The 17,411-nt window shown below is 38.9% G+C and overlaps 1 protein-coding gene across 6 annotated transcripts in view; it reads right to left on the minus strand.

The window, feature by feature from the left end:
• The window catches only part of cfap46 (cilia and flagella associated protein 46), a 46,440-nt gene that overhangs the window by 9,304 nt on the left and 19,725 nt on the right, over positions 1-17,411 (minus strand). For 4 of the 6 annotated variants that reach the window (XM_023839940.2, XM_023839950.2, XM_023839931.2 and 1 more), the window contains exons 23-48: positions 17,168-17,349; positions 15,930-16,061; positions 15,549-15,720; positions 15,371-15,446; positions 15,060-15,207; positions 14,473-14,656; positions 12,961-13,114; positions 12,292-12,512; positions 11,710-11,826; positions 11,214-11,384; positions 10,958-11,106; positions 10,575-10,673; positions 10,193-10,262; positions 9,780-9,914; positions 9,302-9,502; positions 9,083-9,192; positions 7,652-7,822; positions 5,811-5,946; positions 4,609-4,806; positions 4,129-4,317; positions 2,297-2,425; positions 1,901-2,080; positions 1,397-1,570; positions 1,210-1,307; positions 694-767; positions 13-158 (exon numbers count right to left, since the gene is read on the minus strand). In XM_023839940.2, the coding sequence (XP_023695708.2) occupies positions 13-158; positions 694-767; positions 1,210-1,307; positions 1,397-1,570; positions 1,901-2,080; positions 2,297-2,425; positions 4,129-4,317; positions 4,609-4,806; positions 5,811-5,946; positions 7,652-7,822; positions 9,083-9,192; positions 9,302-9,502; positions 9,780-9,914; positions 10,193-10,262; positions 10,575-10,673; positions 10,958-11,106; positions 11,214-11,384; positions 11,710-11,826; positions 12,292-12,512; positions 12,961-13,114; positions 14,473-14,656; positions 15,060-15,207; positions 15,371-15,446; positions 15,549-15,720; positions 15,930-16,061; positions 17,168-17,349 (3,816 nt within the window). The remainder of the gene's footprint in view (positions 1-12; positions 159-693; positions 768-1,209; positions 1,308-1,396; positions 1,571-1,900; positions 2,081-2,296; positions 2,426-4,128; positions 4,318-4,608; positions 4,807-5,810; positions 5,947-7,651; positions 7,823-9,082; positions 9,193-9,301; positions 9,503-9,779; positions 9,915-10,192; positions 10,263-10,574; positions 10,674-10,957; positions 11,107-11,213; positions 11,385-11,709; positions 11,827-12,291; positions 12,513-12,960; positions 13,115-14,472; positions 14,657-15,059; positions 15,208-15,370; positions 15,447-15,548; positions 15,721-15,929; positions 16,062-17,167; positions 17,350-17,411) is intronic. The other 2 variants (XM_023839914.2, XM_023839921.2) reach the window with 2 other exon arrangements.

Raw genomic sequence — 17,411 nt, forward strand, 5'->3', positions numbered from 1 at the left:
AAGGATAACTACGGAGTTTTTGGGCACCGTGTGCAGATTCTTGTCCTTCAGCAGATTCTGCATATTCTCCTGTTTGAAGGAGCTGGCATTTTGCAAGATCCTGGAGAACTCCTCTGGGACAACATTGGCCTTTGCCACCTTTGTGCATACCAGTGTACCTGTGATGAGTGCAAACAGCTGTGATAGATCCTAAAGCCCCTTCTCCCACTGCATATTCTCTTTGTCCATCTCATCATTCATTCTCATAAAAAAGCTCACTTCATTTGGCCTGATCTATTGAGCCAAAAAGATGAGTGAATTTGTCCCAGGGAAAACTCTTTAAAGGACAAATACAAGTCCTGAAAACTTTCTGAGATGGTGTCATCAAACACACTCTATCTGTTAAACTTTTATTCTTCTTCATTGCGACAGTATGACTACATTTACTTTAATAGGTATTTTAGTTATATATTTTAAGAAATCCTTACGGGATTTCTCTGTGCAGTTAGGATGTCTTTAATTTATCTAATCCAATATTACTTATTGATGTCTTTTTGTCGATAGACAGCAATGCACTAATTTGAAAATCTGATCAAATAAAAATGTCAATGTGAATGAGAATTAAAACTAACACAACTCATACTAATGTTTATATTTATTACAACACTGAACTCATTCTGTTTACAATTAACAAAAATCCTACCAAATACTTACCGGAGAGATGATCCCCCTTTTGTCTTTGGCTTGTTGCCATTGCTTTATCAAAAAAAGCTCCATAAAGCACTGATCTGTGGTGACGGTTAACATCATTTCAGATTTATCACTGTACATCATTAGGTCAACACCACACTACTGTAGCAAACAAATCTAAGAAGAACAAAATCATTGAAGGACGGCAGCTTGCTAATAGTTATGAAATCAGATTAGTACGGCAGAACTGGTGAATACATCAAGAACAATAATACTTTCTATAAAATACTTTTATATTCCATTTCAAACCGATAAATGTTAACATTCTGGGTACAATGCTATACACAATACCACAAAGCAACCCCTTTTCTTAATACATTAATCAACCCTATGAAACTGAAAGAAATGCTGATAATGTATGAAAACTGTTTATACTACAGTAACATTTCTTTAAGCACCAAATGCATATAATTCCTGCATTTTATTTAGAACTAACTGGCTTGCTCATAATAATTATAAATAAAAACAGCTTAGACCCACCTATCATCTGTGTGCTGGAGCAGCAGGATCTTACAATTAGATGGCAGCTCTTTCAAGATAGAAAAAAATGCAGGGCTGACACTCAGATCTCTGTAAACCTGTACAACAAATATGTTTGTTTAATGCTGCATGGTTAATGAGTTGGTGTTTAAAACCTGGAACTTCAGATGAAGTCCCAATGCGCTACCTTTGACAGTTCTTGTAAGATCTCTTCAGTACTTCTCAGCAAGTTACTCGGCCCTTCTTCCTTTGTTGCTAGCAGATTACGCTGCACGTTAAGCAAGGCAGCAAGCTGGGAGGCGTCTACATCAGCACAGGCTGTTCTCAGCGCATCATTCATCATAGATGAACAGCGGCAGCTCTGAGGAAAAGTAGGTAAAGAACTGCTGAAGATACAAATACATGAATCTATGACAGTGTGTCTCAACCCATTCCTCCGTGACCCCCAGATGGTCCATGCCTTGGACCTAGCAGGAGCTGGGAGGGAGCAAAAATGTGGACTGTCTTGCAGGGAGCTGGGAGGCAGCAAAAACATGGATCATCTTGGGATCGGCGAGCACTGGGTTGAGAAACTCTGATCTTGAAGAACACATATACATAGGAAACACATACATACTCATTCAAGACATGGATCTGGAAGAACAGACATACATCCACTTGGAAAACACATCCATACACACCACTGCCCTACCTGATATAGAGCCAGGTATTGACCAGCTAAGTTTGAGTCGAACTGTCCATAACATTCGAGCATATTAAGGCTGGCATCTGGCAGGATGTGGGTAAACTTATGCTGGAGTGACAAACCGATGACCTGGGCAAGAGTTTCATTCGCTTGGGCCAACAGTTTCTGGGCAGCATTGTGCCTTTGCTGAAAGACACAATGAATCCTTACAGTGATCGTCTCACTTGGGCATAGAGGAACTCACAGATAATTGTTTCACACTTCCCAACAAATTCCATATATTAACTAATCTCTTTTTTTTCAAATAAAAATTTCAAGCGTTTTGTTTACATACACTATATTGAGAAAGACATGCACACATTAAATAACAGAAAGTCATTATAAATATGTGGTATTAAAAACCTGCAGCTCAGCAGCCTTGGATGAGTACTGTCTCTGCTTCATATTAATTGGCCTCACGGCATTTCTTTGTAGATCCTCCATTTGTTCTTCTTCATCATGTTCTTGTTTCATGTCCATTCTGTTTTTCTCCTACTCACATTTGAATATCGGATGGCCATAGAGAATTTTGGTATTCAGTTGTATATAATGGACATATTGTTTAATACAAAAAAAAGTCCACATTAAAAATAAAACATAAAATATAAGGCATAAGTATACATGATATGTACGGAGCTCCTGAAGGGACCTGTGCAAAATAATTAAATACTCTTACTTCCGCTAGTGCACGTGAAAGTACCTTGTGTGCACGTGATAGTAAGTCGTGTGCACGCGAAAGTAAGATCATTTAAATTTTATACACAGGTCCCTTCAGGGGCTCCGTATATGTGTGTAAGCCATGCCAATGGTAAATGCTGAGGCTGTAGTTTTGTGGTGTTAAGCAACTATCCTGTTAAGTGTTCATCTGTGTGAATGAGGTTCAGTTTGTGACCACTGCTGCTCTTTGCAATGTAATTTGTTTTTTGGTATAAGTTGGTATGATTTTTGAGATTCCATATACACACTAAGTAATGTTGCATGTTTTGTGACTGATGCACCTGCAATTTGAGCACTGACTCTTTGACCTCTTTGAAATTGTTCGTTGCCTCATACTGCTTTGAAAACTCACATATCAAAGTGCTGACTGTCAGACCTCTTTCATAGCTGTCACATACTGCTAACTGGTATTAAACCAGATATGACTCACCTTTGGAGTAGTGTTTATAATTCAGATATATTTCAAAGTCCCTTTTCATGTTTTCATATCTCATGTTATTTGTCCATTCCCTGTATGTGTTTTGTATATAACCATATAACTGTAACCATATAACCATATAGCTGGCTTTTCATTTAATTTACCCTGTCATTACTGCACTGGCTTTAGGTAAAAAATATTTAGATAATACTGCATAATGAATTCTATAAACCTAATGACATGTACTGAAGATAAGCACAATAAATCAGAAGATAGACATTTGTAAGAAGTGTTTCGATAGGTGATATTTCAAAGTGTTTTCAAAAGGAAATTCAATTTCTGCTCTTCCAGTTCATTACATCAAAGTCTTAAAGGTTGGCCTGTTTGAAATGTAATTATAGTCACTAAATATCAAATGAAATGCAGGAGGCTAATTTCAAATGTTTGTAGGTTAACTAGAATATTGGACTTACTGAGACCTGACTAGATTTAAAGTTGCAATGTCTTAAGTACTGTTTCAAACTTTGACAGGTAATATTTCCTTCAATAGCAAAAAAGGAAGTACTCCGTAGTCACAAACACAATTCTCATATAATTCTCATATATACTACCGACAGTCTGTGGTTTAAGAAAGTCTGACATATGGACAACTTGTACTTACGAATGACTACCATAAAGCCTCTTACATTAAAAACTCAGAGCAAGTACAATTATTTGCAATAATGAACTCACACATTACTTTGTGATGCTTGTGAAAACATCGCATAGCTCCAGCGATTCATCAGCTCAAGGTACAGTAGTGCCATATATGTTACTTTTATTGTTGCTGACTCACCTACAGTACAAATTCAACTTAAAGACATATTTAGGGAACGGATCTTGTTTGAACTCTGGGGACTGCCTGTATCCAACTTGACACATTCCGAATTAACTATTTATGACGAAAGATAATCAATAAACTTAACATAGTCAATATTACTTGAAGTATTGGCTCCTCTCACTTTAAGAAGCTACAAATCCTTATCATTATGCCTCTATTTAAATTAGCCGATGGTTTTACCACTAATTCGATGTTCCACTGGGTAGCAAGGTACAGGGGGTCCCTCTGGACGGCCAGCAGCCTCAGACACCTTCCCTGCATGCACAGGGCCCTGGTTTTGGTTTCCACACTGTCTGTACAACTGCTTGTTACAGCTTCCAGCTGCATCAGGACCACCTGTCCTAGACTCTTGCTTGTGTTGAGCCATTCCTACAGGAAGGAGAATACAGATCAATCAAATGTCACAGAAATTGCAATTGTCACATATAGCAGAGCTCACTTTATTTATTGTGGATAATTCAGTTTTTACATGTGGTACCATGCCAGATATAAAATGAATACACTTATTTAACAAATAAAATAAACCATTTTAGGTTATATTGAGTGCACATTGAGAATTCCATTTGGAAGAAAATGTTCTGTTTATGTATCAACACCACCACACACAACAGCTTTGAACTACCACCACACGTTGTACTTTAACCCTGCATGAAACTTCACCTGTTGCACAGCTGTTAAGTCTGGGGTCATCCGTACAAACTCCTCAACAGTCCTCTCAATGGAGCCTTTCCTTTCCCATAAACGGGCTTGTTTCATCTCTTCTTTGCAGACCTGTTCCAGCATTTCCAGAGCCAAGTCCGCCAGAGCCAGTCTGTAGCACGTCAGTCTTCTTGTGACAGGTAGGCTCATGGCTTGAGTCTGACAAGAAATACAGAGAAGAAAGCATTGCTTCTTTGTATATTTACTTACATTAATGAGTTTTTCTTAAGCTAAATTGATATTTTAATGGATTTTTAAACCCTATTGTCATAATTTCGTTCTTTAATTACCTATTAATTATTTCTGTTTAATGCAGAGTCAAGGAAATTAACCAGGAAAATACGGTACTCTTACAAGGCCTGTATTAGTGATAATGCTGTTTTTGTTTAAATGGTGTAGATTTATTTTCTTTTAGAATAACAGAGTAAAACTGGATAAAAAAAATACACAATAATTTTATAAATTAAAAACTACAATGACTAAAATAGGCTCAATATAATATAATAGAATGGAGACTCTTAATTCGAACTTTAATGTCCATTCTCAGTATTACACTTATTTCTCAAACCATATTTAACTGTATTGTTCAGATAAAAAAAAATATATATCTACAGCAATATAATGTGACATGAGTGCCACCTGTTGCCAGGTCTAGGCTATTACACTTGAAGCAGGTATTTTTTTTATTCTGAGAAACAATGAGTTTCCGTAATACTGTACATAGATAAAGAAAGAATTCTGAACCAGTAAAACTCTTAGTATCAATGCCTAATAATGAATTTTGAAATTATATTATTTGTAAAAATATTTGTTAATACCTTACATATAAAACTAGTTGTTCATAAAATTTAAACATTAATATGGATATTTGCGGGTTCAAGACTCAATGCTTCAGCTAATATGTTTTTGAAGGCAGTTTCTCAGTTACGGAAAGGTTCCATTTAAGATCTCTCTTTTTATACAGATTTATCCTTACTTAGATTAACAACGGTCATTGATACAATACACAACGTAAAATCTGTAAAATCTTAAAATGATTTTTCTACACATAAACCATACATTTGGTTTAAAACTAATATGAACAATTGTAAACATACAAAATGCAATTCATGTGTTCCATGTTGATTATTTAGGGTTTATCTTAATAAAAGAATGTACTACACCTCTTCAGGTATAAGAATATGTTGAACATCCAAGACCACATCGAGCTGTACGCCAATGGCTTTTTGCATCAAAAAGTAGGAGTCCAGTAGCTGTCCCTGTTTCAGCTCCATGTCGTCAGTGTGTTTGGCAAGGATTCTTTGGAAACATTTAACACATAAACACAAACAATCAAGAACATAAAGAGTATGTGGAAATGTTTAAACAATGCTTCACCAGAAGAATTTAGACGGATAAGACAAAAAAGATTTCTTTCATCATCATGCTAGATATCCACTGCATATGCTGGTTTTTAACCAAAAATAATTTTTGCTGAATTTTGATTATGCCTTGACAAAATATTTAAGTTTTTTGTTACCCCTTAGCTCACTTGAGGGTCCCGGGGACCCAGTTGAGGCTTTCAAACATGGGTCAGTGTGAACTCATGGGAACAAAGGGGTTAATGATAAAATTAAACCTGCCACATTTAAATGAATATTATGATGAGAAAAAAATTCAATCAAATAAATATTTCTTTAAGAAATATAACACTTAGATGATAGACAGTGTTCCAACTAGGGCTCCAACAAATATTTCAATTATCAGATGGTTGTTGGCTCAAGGCCCATGACTGGCAGAGCCATCGTTGAACCCTTAAACAAGACCCTTAAGCACATTGGCTCTAGGGACACTCTCTGCCCCTGCTCCCTGATCCTCACTGGTAAACTCCTCAGGACAAACATGTTCACTAAATAAATGTTCGAAAAAACATACAATCAAATAATCTATAATGGTTGAGTAAGGATACTTCTGCAAATGGGGTAAATTACAGAACTTTACATTTTCAGTTTGTATTCTTAACACACACAACATTTAGCGGCATTTCGATTAAAACCGAGTGAAAAAATGGCAGAGAGAAGGCAAGAATATCAAGCCAGGCGTCGATGGCCTAAACGGCCCTGGCATTTTTCACACAAGTGAGTGACGGTTACGGGCAGTGTGAATTATGCAGAAGTTAATTTTCACAAATTCACAACGTGCATGAAAGAGTCTTTGAAATGGAAACCGAAATGGTGAGTTCAAATAGGTGACTTCATTCAAAAATAAAAATTGTCAATAGTTATTTTAAACAAGAACTTTTCATTAAACATTGAGTAAAGCATGGGATTGAATTATTTTTATGATTACCTCAGAATATCCTAAAGAATAAAAGAAAAATTCTAAGAAAATCAAATATCAAAATATCTGATAGTTTGGTGTTTAACAGAAACATGTTTGTCATTAAGAACTTTTTCTCATCACAAATCAATTTAATCATTCCATCTTATAATACCATCTTGGGGGGGTTGGAGCTTATACTCCAGTACAGGGGACAAGGCAGAGGACACCCTAGATCAACTACAGGACATATAGTCAAACACACTTCAGGAGAAAACCCAGAGGAATCCTGAATAGCTATGCAGAGAAAATGCAACGATGCAGAGCAGGGACTGGAATGAAAGGCTCCCCTGGAGCTGTCAGGCTGCTACCCAACAAATCAGCACAACAAACCTATCACTTCCACTCATTTTCATAACAATATGCCATCAAAATTACAAAAAGAACAGGATGGGCATTTTAACACATATTACAGTATGTAGAAACAATGACTGAAAATGGTGAATTAATGAAGAATGCTTATTTAGACAAACTGCTGTTGTAATTTACTTTGCTGCCACATGCAACGTAAAATTTGCATAATGCATCCTTCAGATGTTATTTGGAACAAAAGTGAGCATAGATAGTAGGTTTTGAAGTACAGTACATGACCAGAAATCCCTGGATATAAAAATGCCCTGGATCCCAGAATATAAGAAATGCTTACCTCAGGGTTTCTGCATGCCGCAAAGCAGTCTCTGCCCCTTGTTCTCGATGTCCCAGCATAAGAAATTCATTAGTGGTGTCTCTCAGTGCATCACAGCTTGTCATTAATGTCCTCACAGAGTCAGGATGGAAACTGACCTCAGGGTGAGACTGAATTTGAAAAAGTGCTTTTCTACAAGAAAAGTAATGATTTTTATATCATCATCATTGTCATCATCATCATCGTCAGCATTTTCCCATCATTTTTCCTGGTGAGGGTTGTAGTGGCAGCAGGTCAGACCAGACGTCTTTTCCCACGGCAGCAGACTCTTGCACATTCTGGGGGACTCCTAGATGTTTTCAAGCCAACTGGGTGATATAATCCATCCAGCGTATTCATCTATCCCTTCAGCCTGCAGTTTTTTTTGCGGCCACTGTAGTGACTGAGGTCTGGTACAATCAGACATAATATCCCCAACCTCACAGGTTTTAGGGAGGTGTGAGTTTAATTCATCTCACACAGAAGTGTTGCCCTGGTCCATTGGGCCTACGCTCTATGTACCCAATCGAACTCACCACCAGGCATCGATCATTTGATAGCTCTGCCCCTCTCTTCACCTCAGTGTCCAATACATGTGGACTCTAGTCAGACGATATAACCACAGAGGGGGTCACTGACTTATGGCCTAGGGTGCCTTGATATGTTGTACACTTGCAAAGATCCTTGTTTTCGAGCACAATCTTTCTTATGAACAATCCATGGCTTGCATAGAATAACAATTCTTCACTTGGGTTTAGATCTGTAAGGCCTTTCATCCCAATAACACCCTTTCAGGTATCTCCATGTGAGCATTGATGCCTCCCAATGGGTCAGTACATGACTGTACACCCGCTTTCACTTAGAAAATTATTTGGTGCAGAGGCAACAGTTGGGATTTTCTTCTCTGTGGCTCACAGCCACATAGGGACAACTCTCTTTTCCATGAGAGAACTGAAAAAGTTCAGATGTACAGCCCTCTGCCTGGAACTTGTGAGTATCCCTGTACCCACCCAACATTGTTCACCAGGGGGAATCTCACAGTAGGAGGGTCTCCACTCTTGAATAATAGGTCTGCATCCACAGCCCACACTGTGCCTGGAGGTAAAGCTGCCTAGATCTAACTGATAACTTCTAACCTCCAGCACAAGCTCAGGCACCTCAAGCCAGTGTCCACTGCCAACGCCTAATCCACCTGAGTCCTTCCCAATCATGCCTGCCTCCCCAGTGGCACAGCACCTAACCTTCACTTTTCATCTCGGAGATGATGAGCCCCAAAGATAATGATAATTATTCGCAGTAAGGAATCTTTGAATTGCAGAACCTGCTGTGAAGTACAATAATGATGCATCGAAGTCTGATTTAACAGGGGGCAAGATTTTGATCACTAAAATCTTTTGATCACAGTAAACTCACCTAGCTTCCATCGATGCGATCTGGAACTTTAAAACAGGATTTCTGTTGAGCCTCTTGTCCAAAACAGATTTGAGGACACTGATGGCACGCTCTAGTGTCAAACATGCCTGCTTGAGATTAAAAGTAATAAAATATAATTCAAAGTGAATGTTATTAATTTGTAATTATACGAGGTTGACATTTCCTATTCATATTAAACAGTACTCTTTTGGGGTTCACCTGTAATTTTTTCTCATGACCTTCCCCCTCTGCCAGAGTTTCTGCAAGACTCATGGTCAGGCTGTACCAGAAGTCCTCGTCACCACCAATTTTTTGGGCTGCTTCCAACAGGGCCAGAGCCTGACCAGAGTTTTGCTCAAGTCGGGCCAGGTTAGCGAGGAAGAGTAAGCTCTTTGCTTCCGCAGCCCTATCATCGAGCTCCTGGCTCATAACAAAGAAAACCCATCAATTCACATCATTTAACAGAAATAAGAAATGTCCTTCACTCCACTGATGCATTTCATCAAAGCAATAGGCAAAAAAGCAAGAGTGGAAGACATATACACAAAATATATACAGAAAATATATACAGAAAATAGTACTGGTACTTTCATCTGAACATTGCAATAAAGTTTTTGTTAAGTTACTAATAAATGCTTGTCAACAGATGTAACTATATAGACAAATGTCTATAAGAGGTATCTCCAGTTTTACTAACCTTTGCGATAATGTTAGCCTCTCCTAGAAGAAGTCTGGCTGGCTGATATAAACCCACACTGAGACATAATTCAGCTTTGTCAATCCACACATGGTGAGCAGAAGGTCCACTTGATCTTCCCCAACTGAAGGTGATCTGTTCAGATAAAGCTTATCAGCATCATTTTATTTACAGAGAAGCACAGTTCAATATAAGTAAATATAATGCCTGAAACACATCAATCACATGTCAGGGGTTGATTTCCTGTCAATGTTTTCTCCCCGTGGCCTAATTTATTACCAATAAATTAATAAGAATAAATACCATAAATGAATAGTGAGAATCTGTTTGTATGGTTTTCATTGAACGAAAGTAAGCAAATATCAAATGATACACAATAAGCCTGAAGTTGTTGCAGAAAACAAACATCTAACCTTACTGACATCAGCATCAGAAACAGTCTGACGCCCATAATTCTTCCACTGATAAACAGCCTTCCGACAGCTTCAATTTTGTTTCACCATAAAATATCACAACAGAGAGACAAGGTCAATTTGAATTGTTAGGCAATACATAGAATGGATTAAAAGCAGGACAAATGAGACAACATCATGATGTAATACAAATCTTCTGTTATTTTGTCTTTATGTTTATTAAATATCAACAGACTTAATCTTGCAATTTTGATATTTTAGGTTGACATTTTATAACACTTCATGAAATAACAAAATAATTCTCTTTCCATGGGTAACATTCCATCTCTCGTAAAAAATACCAATGGACACCTCATCAAAGAATACAGATGGATACACATACGCAATTTGTTCCTCTTCATATATGAACTTTGAGCCGACACACATCTCCTGGTACGCTGCTGATGTGGTGAAACCTAAAGCTGAGCAGCTCTTTGCGATTCTGGAAAAACATGAATGTGAAGTGAAGGAGATGAAGTAGTAATGGTTTGGATTTCTCATTTCTCTATAAATAGCTCCAAAATGTCATATTATCTTCATTTAAATCATAAAAATAAAAATACCGTTATGTTAAACATTACACACATTTCACATTGCTATATCTTTATTAAACAAATGGTTTAAATAATCAAGGTCATTAGTGGAAAGGTATCTGAACCCATGTATTTACTAACTTTATAAAGTAATTTTGAATGAACTGACAGTTCATGAAGTGTAGCCAGTTACCTGAGCCGGTACAGATCAGAGAGACTTTTGTTGTCCATTAGGTCATGTGAAATGAGCTCTGCAAGGTGAAGAACTGGCAGAGTAAGGTGTGTCAATGCTGCAGAATGCAATTCCTTTGCCAGCAGATCCAGAAAGTACAGGGTTTGGGTCTAATGACCAGACAAAACAACAACACAGATAGAATCTGATCACATTTCAGGGTCTTCAGTGCCCGAAAAAAACAAGTTAACAGGAATACTGCATCAAGGTGACTCACCTGCTTGCTGATGCTCTCCCGGTTGACAGAATGCATGCTTGTGTCAAACCTAACGGCCAGTCTTACTTCCTTAGGACAGTCGTACTGAGCCCACTCCTCTGAGGTAGAAGGCAAACACACCGCAGCGACGTCCTGTTTGGGCTTATCCTCAGCAGCAAGCAGCAGCGGAGGCTGTGGTGGATCGAATGGAAATATTGAATGATTTAAAGAAATGAGACTGAAGAATAAGTGATAATTCCAGAAATATAAAAGGATCAAAATAGCTCATATTTCAGAGGCGTAACATTACAAATAGTTTTGTCTGTCTTGTGACTCACATGGATATTGGTTGCTGTGAGTAACTGCATGCTTACGTGTGTAACCACCCCACAATAAACTAGTGCCCTGTTTATTATTTGTAACAGCCTACATTTCTTCGAGTGAGCATTAGATGACTGCACCCTGGCTGGGATTACCGATGGATAAAGTTAAGCACTGAATTATTCGAAACAAAGACCTCTTTGGACTTTTTCCCCTTGTCTTTCTTCACTGTGGGTGATGGTGACGACTTTGAGGGAAGAACGGGATTCTTGGCCGTTTCTCCGATAACTTCACTTGCAGTTGCCAAAGATAACTATCATCACAGGAATGTTAAAAAAAAAAAAAAAAAAAAAAAACTTACAATGAAGATCTCAAGAATGGCTGTCAAACATGTGAAACACAAATCGTTAAATAATAGAATGTTTTGTGGTAGATTGACACATATCATATAATTAAAGCTGGTCTACAACATGATGTAGAATCATACATATTTGCAGCACCATAGATGTACCCCATAGCTATAGACCATTTATACAGTGTGTACCAATATGTACCTGGTAGAGAAAAGTGCGTAGTATTTGGCATGATTTCCTGATCCTCCCAAAAGGCTTGGGTTTTTGAAGGATTTAAAATGTACCCAAATGACAAAACAATGATGACAAATAGTTTGGTGACTTAAAATTACATAGAACATGCACCCATTAAAATGACTGTGGAATAATCAGTTATAAAGCTAGGCTGTGCTCTCTCATGGATCCGGGTCTACCCAGATGTGTACCTGCCAGATACGCAGAATAAAGGAACAGGCCAGGAGACAATGGTGCAGATGCTGGTGAGAAGCCCTGCCCAGCATGGTGGACAGAAGCGTGTGGGCTCTGACCAGCCCAGCCAACTGCTTCACGTCTCGCAGGTCACACAATGATGGACTGGAAAACGGCCCCTCCGCTGCCATCTGAGGCTGACATCTCACAGAGTCTGGCCGAGCGCCTTTGTTTACACCTGCCACCGGGAACGGAACACAGAGCTCACAGCAGCAGTGTGGAGCGTGGAAACACACGTACATGGTTGAACAATCACAAAAAGGAGATACAAACATTCTGCAGGATTTTTATATGGTAATACTGATCATTTGTAAGAGAATAAAATACATTTTTACACGCAAAGGCCTTCATTTAGCATACTTTACTCAAAGCAATGATGCTACAGATAAACCAGTGCATAAATAAAAGTGTTATTTTGATTCACAGGCAGTAAGAAAGGTTGTGCTATAGATTTTTTTTTAAACTTATGAAAAAACGGTTAACAAAGCTTAAATTTATCTTTTTTGTTTATTATTTGTTCTCAACGTAGTGATACTTGATCTCAATGTTTCTATTACAAAAAGCCTACAAAATACAGTGAGAAGAGAACTAAGAAAAAAAACCACATTACTGCTCGGCCCCTTTACCATGACTGGCCTCTGCATCAGCTTTAAGATTGAGGAGGAGGTCGATGGCCAGTTGTATCTGGTTCACGGCATCATTGAGGGGGAAATGACTGCAGTATAGCCATTCCCCAAACTCCAACAGGTATTCAGTCTTCAGCCACCGAGAGTCAGCACTCTGTGAGTATGTGGGGTAAAGCGCAGGTTCCATTAAACTTTAAGATTCCACGTGACTAACGTGCCCAGAGTTCTATGTTCACATTATATGTCTTTGCCACATAATGTAGAATCAAAGCAGACTGAAATTCTTTACTGACCTGGTGTTACCTTTTTAGAAGGAACAAGTTGCAACAGAGAAGAAATTCTTTCAATCAATATTAAGCTGATATCAGGACAAACTGTATATATTGGACACAGATACTGCGCTAAATGTAAACTTACCCACAAGTGCCCAAATTTTTGGGCCATTGTTCTCCTTACATACATCACCACTTGTTACAATTTCATTTAAATAGTTTATATATGTAATACAGAAGGAAGCAGTTTCGAAATTAATTATAAGAGAAATACCTCCTCAAAGATATGTGCTAATGCTACGGTGGTCTGGGGGCCCGGAGCCTATCCTAGGCAGCCTATCCTATACAGTGCATGAGGCTGGGGGACACACTGGATACACATGACAGATAGGCCAACTAAATACCCAGAGTGGGATTCAAACCCACAACCCAGAGGTGTCAGGCAACAGCTACACAATGAGCCACCCAGCACAGATCTTTAGCTACTGGACTGGCATCCTGTCAAGGGTGTACCTCTCTGCCTTATGTAGTAAGCTGAATGCCACCCCCACCCTGATAAGTGGATGAATATTCCTAACAGAATTTATACACATACAACAGCAGTATTCCTTAAATAAGAGAACCCTAAAGAAATAAAAAAGGGTTAGGGTTAGGTATCCATAAAGTTCATGAGATGACTTACAAAAGACCTCTATTCTATACAGCAAAAATGTAACAATTAGAAAGTTTTGAGAATGTGAATGTGAAAATGTCTCTTAGTTTTAATTGATTAATTTATGTAGCTGGTTTCCTACATTTTATTTTCTATTTCATCCATTCAGGGCAGGTTGAGGGGGAATTAAAATGTCAAAAAGTTCTGTACAAGGGCAACTTGATAAGTTGGAAGTAGTTCCAAATTGGAAGAAGCAGATCTATCCCAAGTGTGCAAAATAAATAAATAAATAAATAAACCTTTTTATCATCGGTAGACTCAAATTCTTTGAGGAAATTTATGGTGAAATTAATTAAACATTTTCAGGGTCCATGGTACAGATTTTATATGTTTTATTCATAAAGTAAGATTAAAAGGCATCTTATCAAACTTAAATCTAAAACAGTGCCATTCTCATACTTAACATTAATCAAGGGGTCTTGATGACTTAATGAGACACTGGATGTCGATTCTGTATGATTTTGGATGTTTCTGTCAAGACATTTGCAACAATTATGCATTAGTGACAGTCCTGGGATGCACACCCACCTGCAAGGACATAACGGCATTCTGATAGCAGACCAGCTTCTGGGGGGCGTCTCCAGAGCATCGGGCCGCACGGTGCCACATGCAGGACATGTGCTCCTCACCCTCCTCGCAGAACCTCTGCATGTCCATCGCTACGCTCTGACCCAGCCTCGCTTTCGCCAAAACACGGTGTTCGAAGATGATCCTGCCAATCAGGGACAAACTATACCTATCAGGTGTTGTATGACTCAGTGGTTTAGCTCACTATGCCTGCGATTGGAAGCTTGCTGATTCAAATCCCAGCCGCCTATCCACCGGGTCCTCCGGCAAGGCCCTTAACCCCCTGAACTGCTCCAGGGATGCTTGGTAGACAGCTGACCCTTCGCTTGGACTCCAAGCTTCACTCTTAACTATGTGTCTGTCTCGAGGGAAGGAAGGATGGGATATGTAAAAAAAAAAAAAAAAAAGCGTTCTAATATACATTTATAACCAGAGGGTCCCTGGAAGAAATGATCCAATCTGAATATCTCCTGCAAAATATCCAGAAATTTAACTTTAACTTCCATAACAGACATTAAAATAGACACAGACTGTGGCCCTTTACCTACCGCATGTGTTGTGTGTCTGGCAGCTCCTGTACAGCCTGGTCCAGGATCAGCAGGCCTGCCTTCCACTCAGCTCGGTCGGCATGGATACGGAAGAGGAGGCTGTACATGGCTACGCTCAGGGCCACGTCATCATCTGCCATTTCAAGGGCTGCAAAATGCAAGAATGTTACAGCAGATGCCTGAAAACAAACAGAAACTTTGACAAGGACTTACACTTTTACAATTACTCCGTGATATTAAAAAGCAATGTTTAAACTGCAAGCAAGCTTTAGAAGGTGTCCTTCTTTGGGGTGTGATCCATCTAGACTCACTCTGCGAGTTTCTTTTGAATCCTGAAGGCTGCTCATGGAATAATTTTGTCTGTGTGGCTAATATCTTTCTTTCTTCCTGAAGGAAAAAAGAGGGAAATCACATCTTTTTAAATTATACTCTTATCACCCAGGCTTAATTGGACTGAACTGAACTGCATTAACATAGTGGTGGCCAAACCCTTTTCCCTCCTGTCCTGGTTCTGGTGCTGGCCATGGCTCTGAGGATTTCTTCCATAGGAGCTTTAAGCTCTTGTCTCTGCAGGGGTGTGTCCATCAGCCGTAGGCCTGCATTCCAGTAGTGCTTTACAGCCACCACACACATGCTGTAGTTTCCAGCTTGTTCTGCAAAACTTCAATTTTAAACCAAAATCAATTACTAAATTCACAAAATGAGCAAGATATCTGTATAGCAAAACATATTAGAGGGATTTGTGATTCATATGAGATTATATTATATAGGTATAATTTGCTAATTATTGTCCAAAACAAAACAAATATATGTCACATTACTTATTTAATTAAATTTGTACCTTGGCGCGACTGTTTGACAAGGGCTCACCTGACAGCAGCCTGCAGAGTCTTCAAGGCATCCCTGTATTTGAGAGGATCTCCATTTGATTTCTCTACAGCACTCAGACCCCTCATACATGCCACATTGCTTAGCATGTCCTGGATTGCACTACTGCTGCATCTTTAAAGACATCAAATATCAATTAACTCAGAGCTCCATGCGTTGCGATTTCCCCCTACAATCATTACATCATCTGATAAAACAGCTTCAGGGTTGGTTAATCCTACAGACGGCACGGGCGGCCACCTAGAGCGCCAGCTTCTGACTTGTCAGGGAATTTCACTTTGCCCTGGATGAGGGAGCGTCGGTGGTGAAGCTCGGACCAGTACTGAACAACATACATTTTAACATTTTTTAAAATAAATGTGTTAACCTTGGATCAACACTAGATGGCATTTGTACTCTCTGTACTAAATGTAACATCAAAAGCTGTAAGCCCAATTTCTTATTAATAAAACAATGCACACAGAAAGAGAATGTAAAAAAGTGGTGCAATATTTTGGAAAGCTTTTAAATAATTGATCAGTATGTTGCATAATTCACCAAAAAAAGGATTCAATGTGCAATGCTTCTTTGGAATGTCAAGGGATTTTCTGAACTTACGTAATTTAAAGCAGAGTGTAAATATAAAGTCAAGAAGCGGAACGTGAAACTAGAATTAATTTAATTGGTTGTCGCTGTGTGATTTTATTGTGGTATTTTGTGCTGTCTTGTAAAATGAACGGTTGGATTTTGTAAAATATTTATATAACTAGTATTTGACATATGATTCCAAGGTTACCTATGGATTAAATTCCAAGAAAGCAGTATAGTATGGTATGGTATGGCATAGTATGGTATGGTATGGCATGGTACGGCATAGTATGGTATGTTATGGTATGGTATGGCATGGCAGGGTATGGTGCGGTATAGTATGGTATGGCATGGCATGGTATGGTATGGTATGGCATGGTATGGTATGGTATGGCACGGTATGATGTGGTATGGGAAGGCATGGTATGGTACGGTAAGGCATGGTATGGTATGGTATGGCAGGGTACTGTATGGTAAAGCATGTATGGCAGGGTATGGTGTGGTATGGTACGGCATGGTATGGTATGGTATGGTATGGCAGGGTATGGTAAAGCATGTATGGCGGGGTATGGTGTGGTATGGTATAAGCAGTTTAATATAGTTCCTGTTTGAGTGAAACCATGTTGCATGTGTCTCCATGGAAACAAACTCACAGGACGCACGCTGAGGTTTTCACCCACTTTACAGCATCGGCTTCCAGCTGCAGTGCATTGTGAGAGCAGCTCATGATCAACTCGTGATCCTGGGCCAGGTGAGCAAAATGCAACAGGTGGGTCCACACCTGCAGCTCAACCACAGGGTCTGTCCACCTGCAGTCTGATGCCATCTTTACGAGCTGAAAGGCAAAGAGGAAAGTTGAGCCAAGGTCACCTGAGATCAGAAATAATTACTCTTTAC

Source organism: Paramormyrops kingsleyae, chromosome 3 (genome assembly GCF_048594095.1).
Source record: "Paramormyrops kingsleyae isolate MSU_618 chromosome 3, PKINGS_0.4, whole genome shotgun sequence".
NCBI classification, from domain to species: domain Eukaryota; kingdom Metazoa; phylum Chordata; class Actinopteri; order Osteoglossiformes; family Mormyridae; genus Paramormyrops; species Paramormyrops kingsleyae.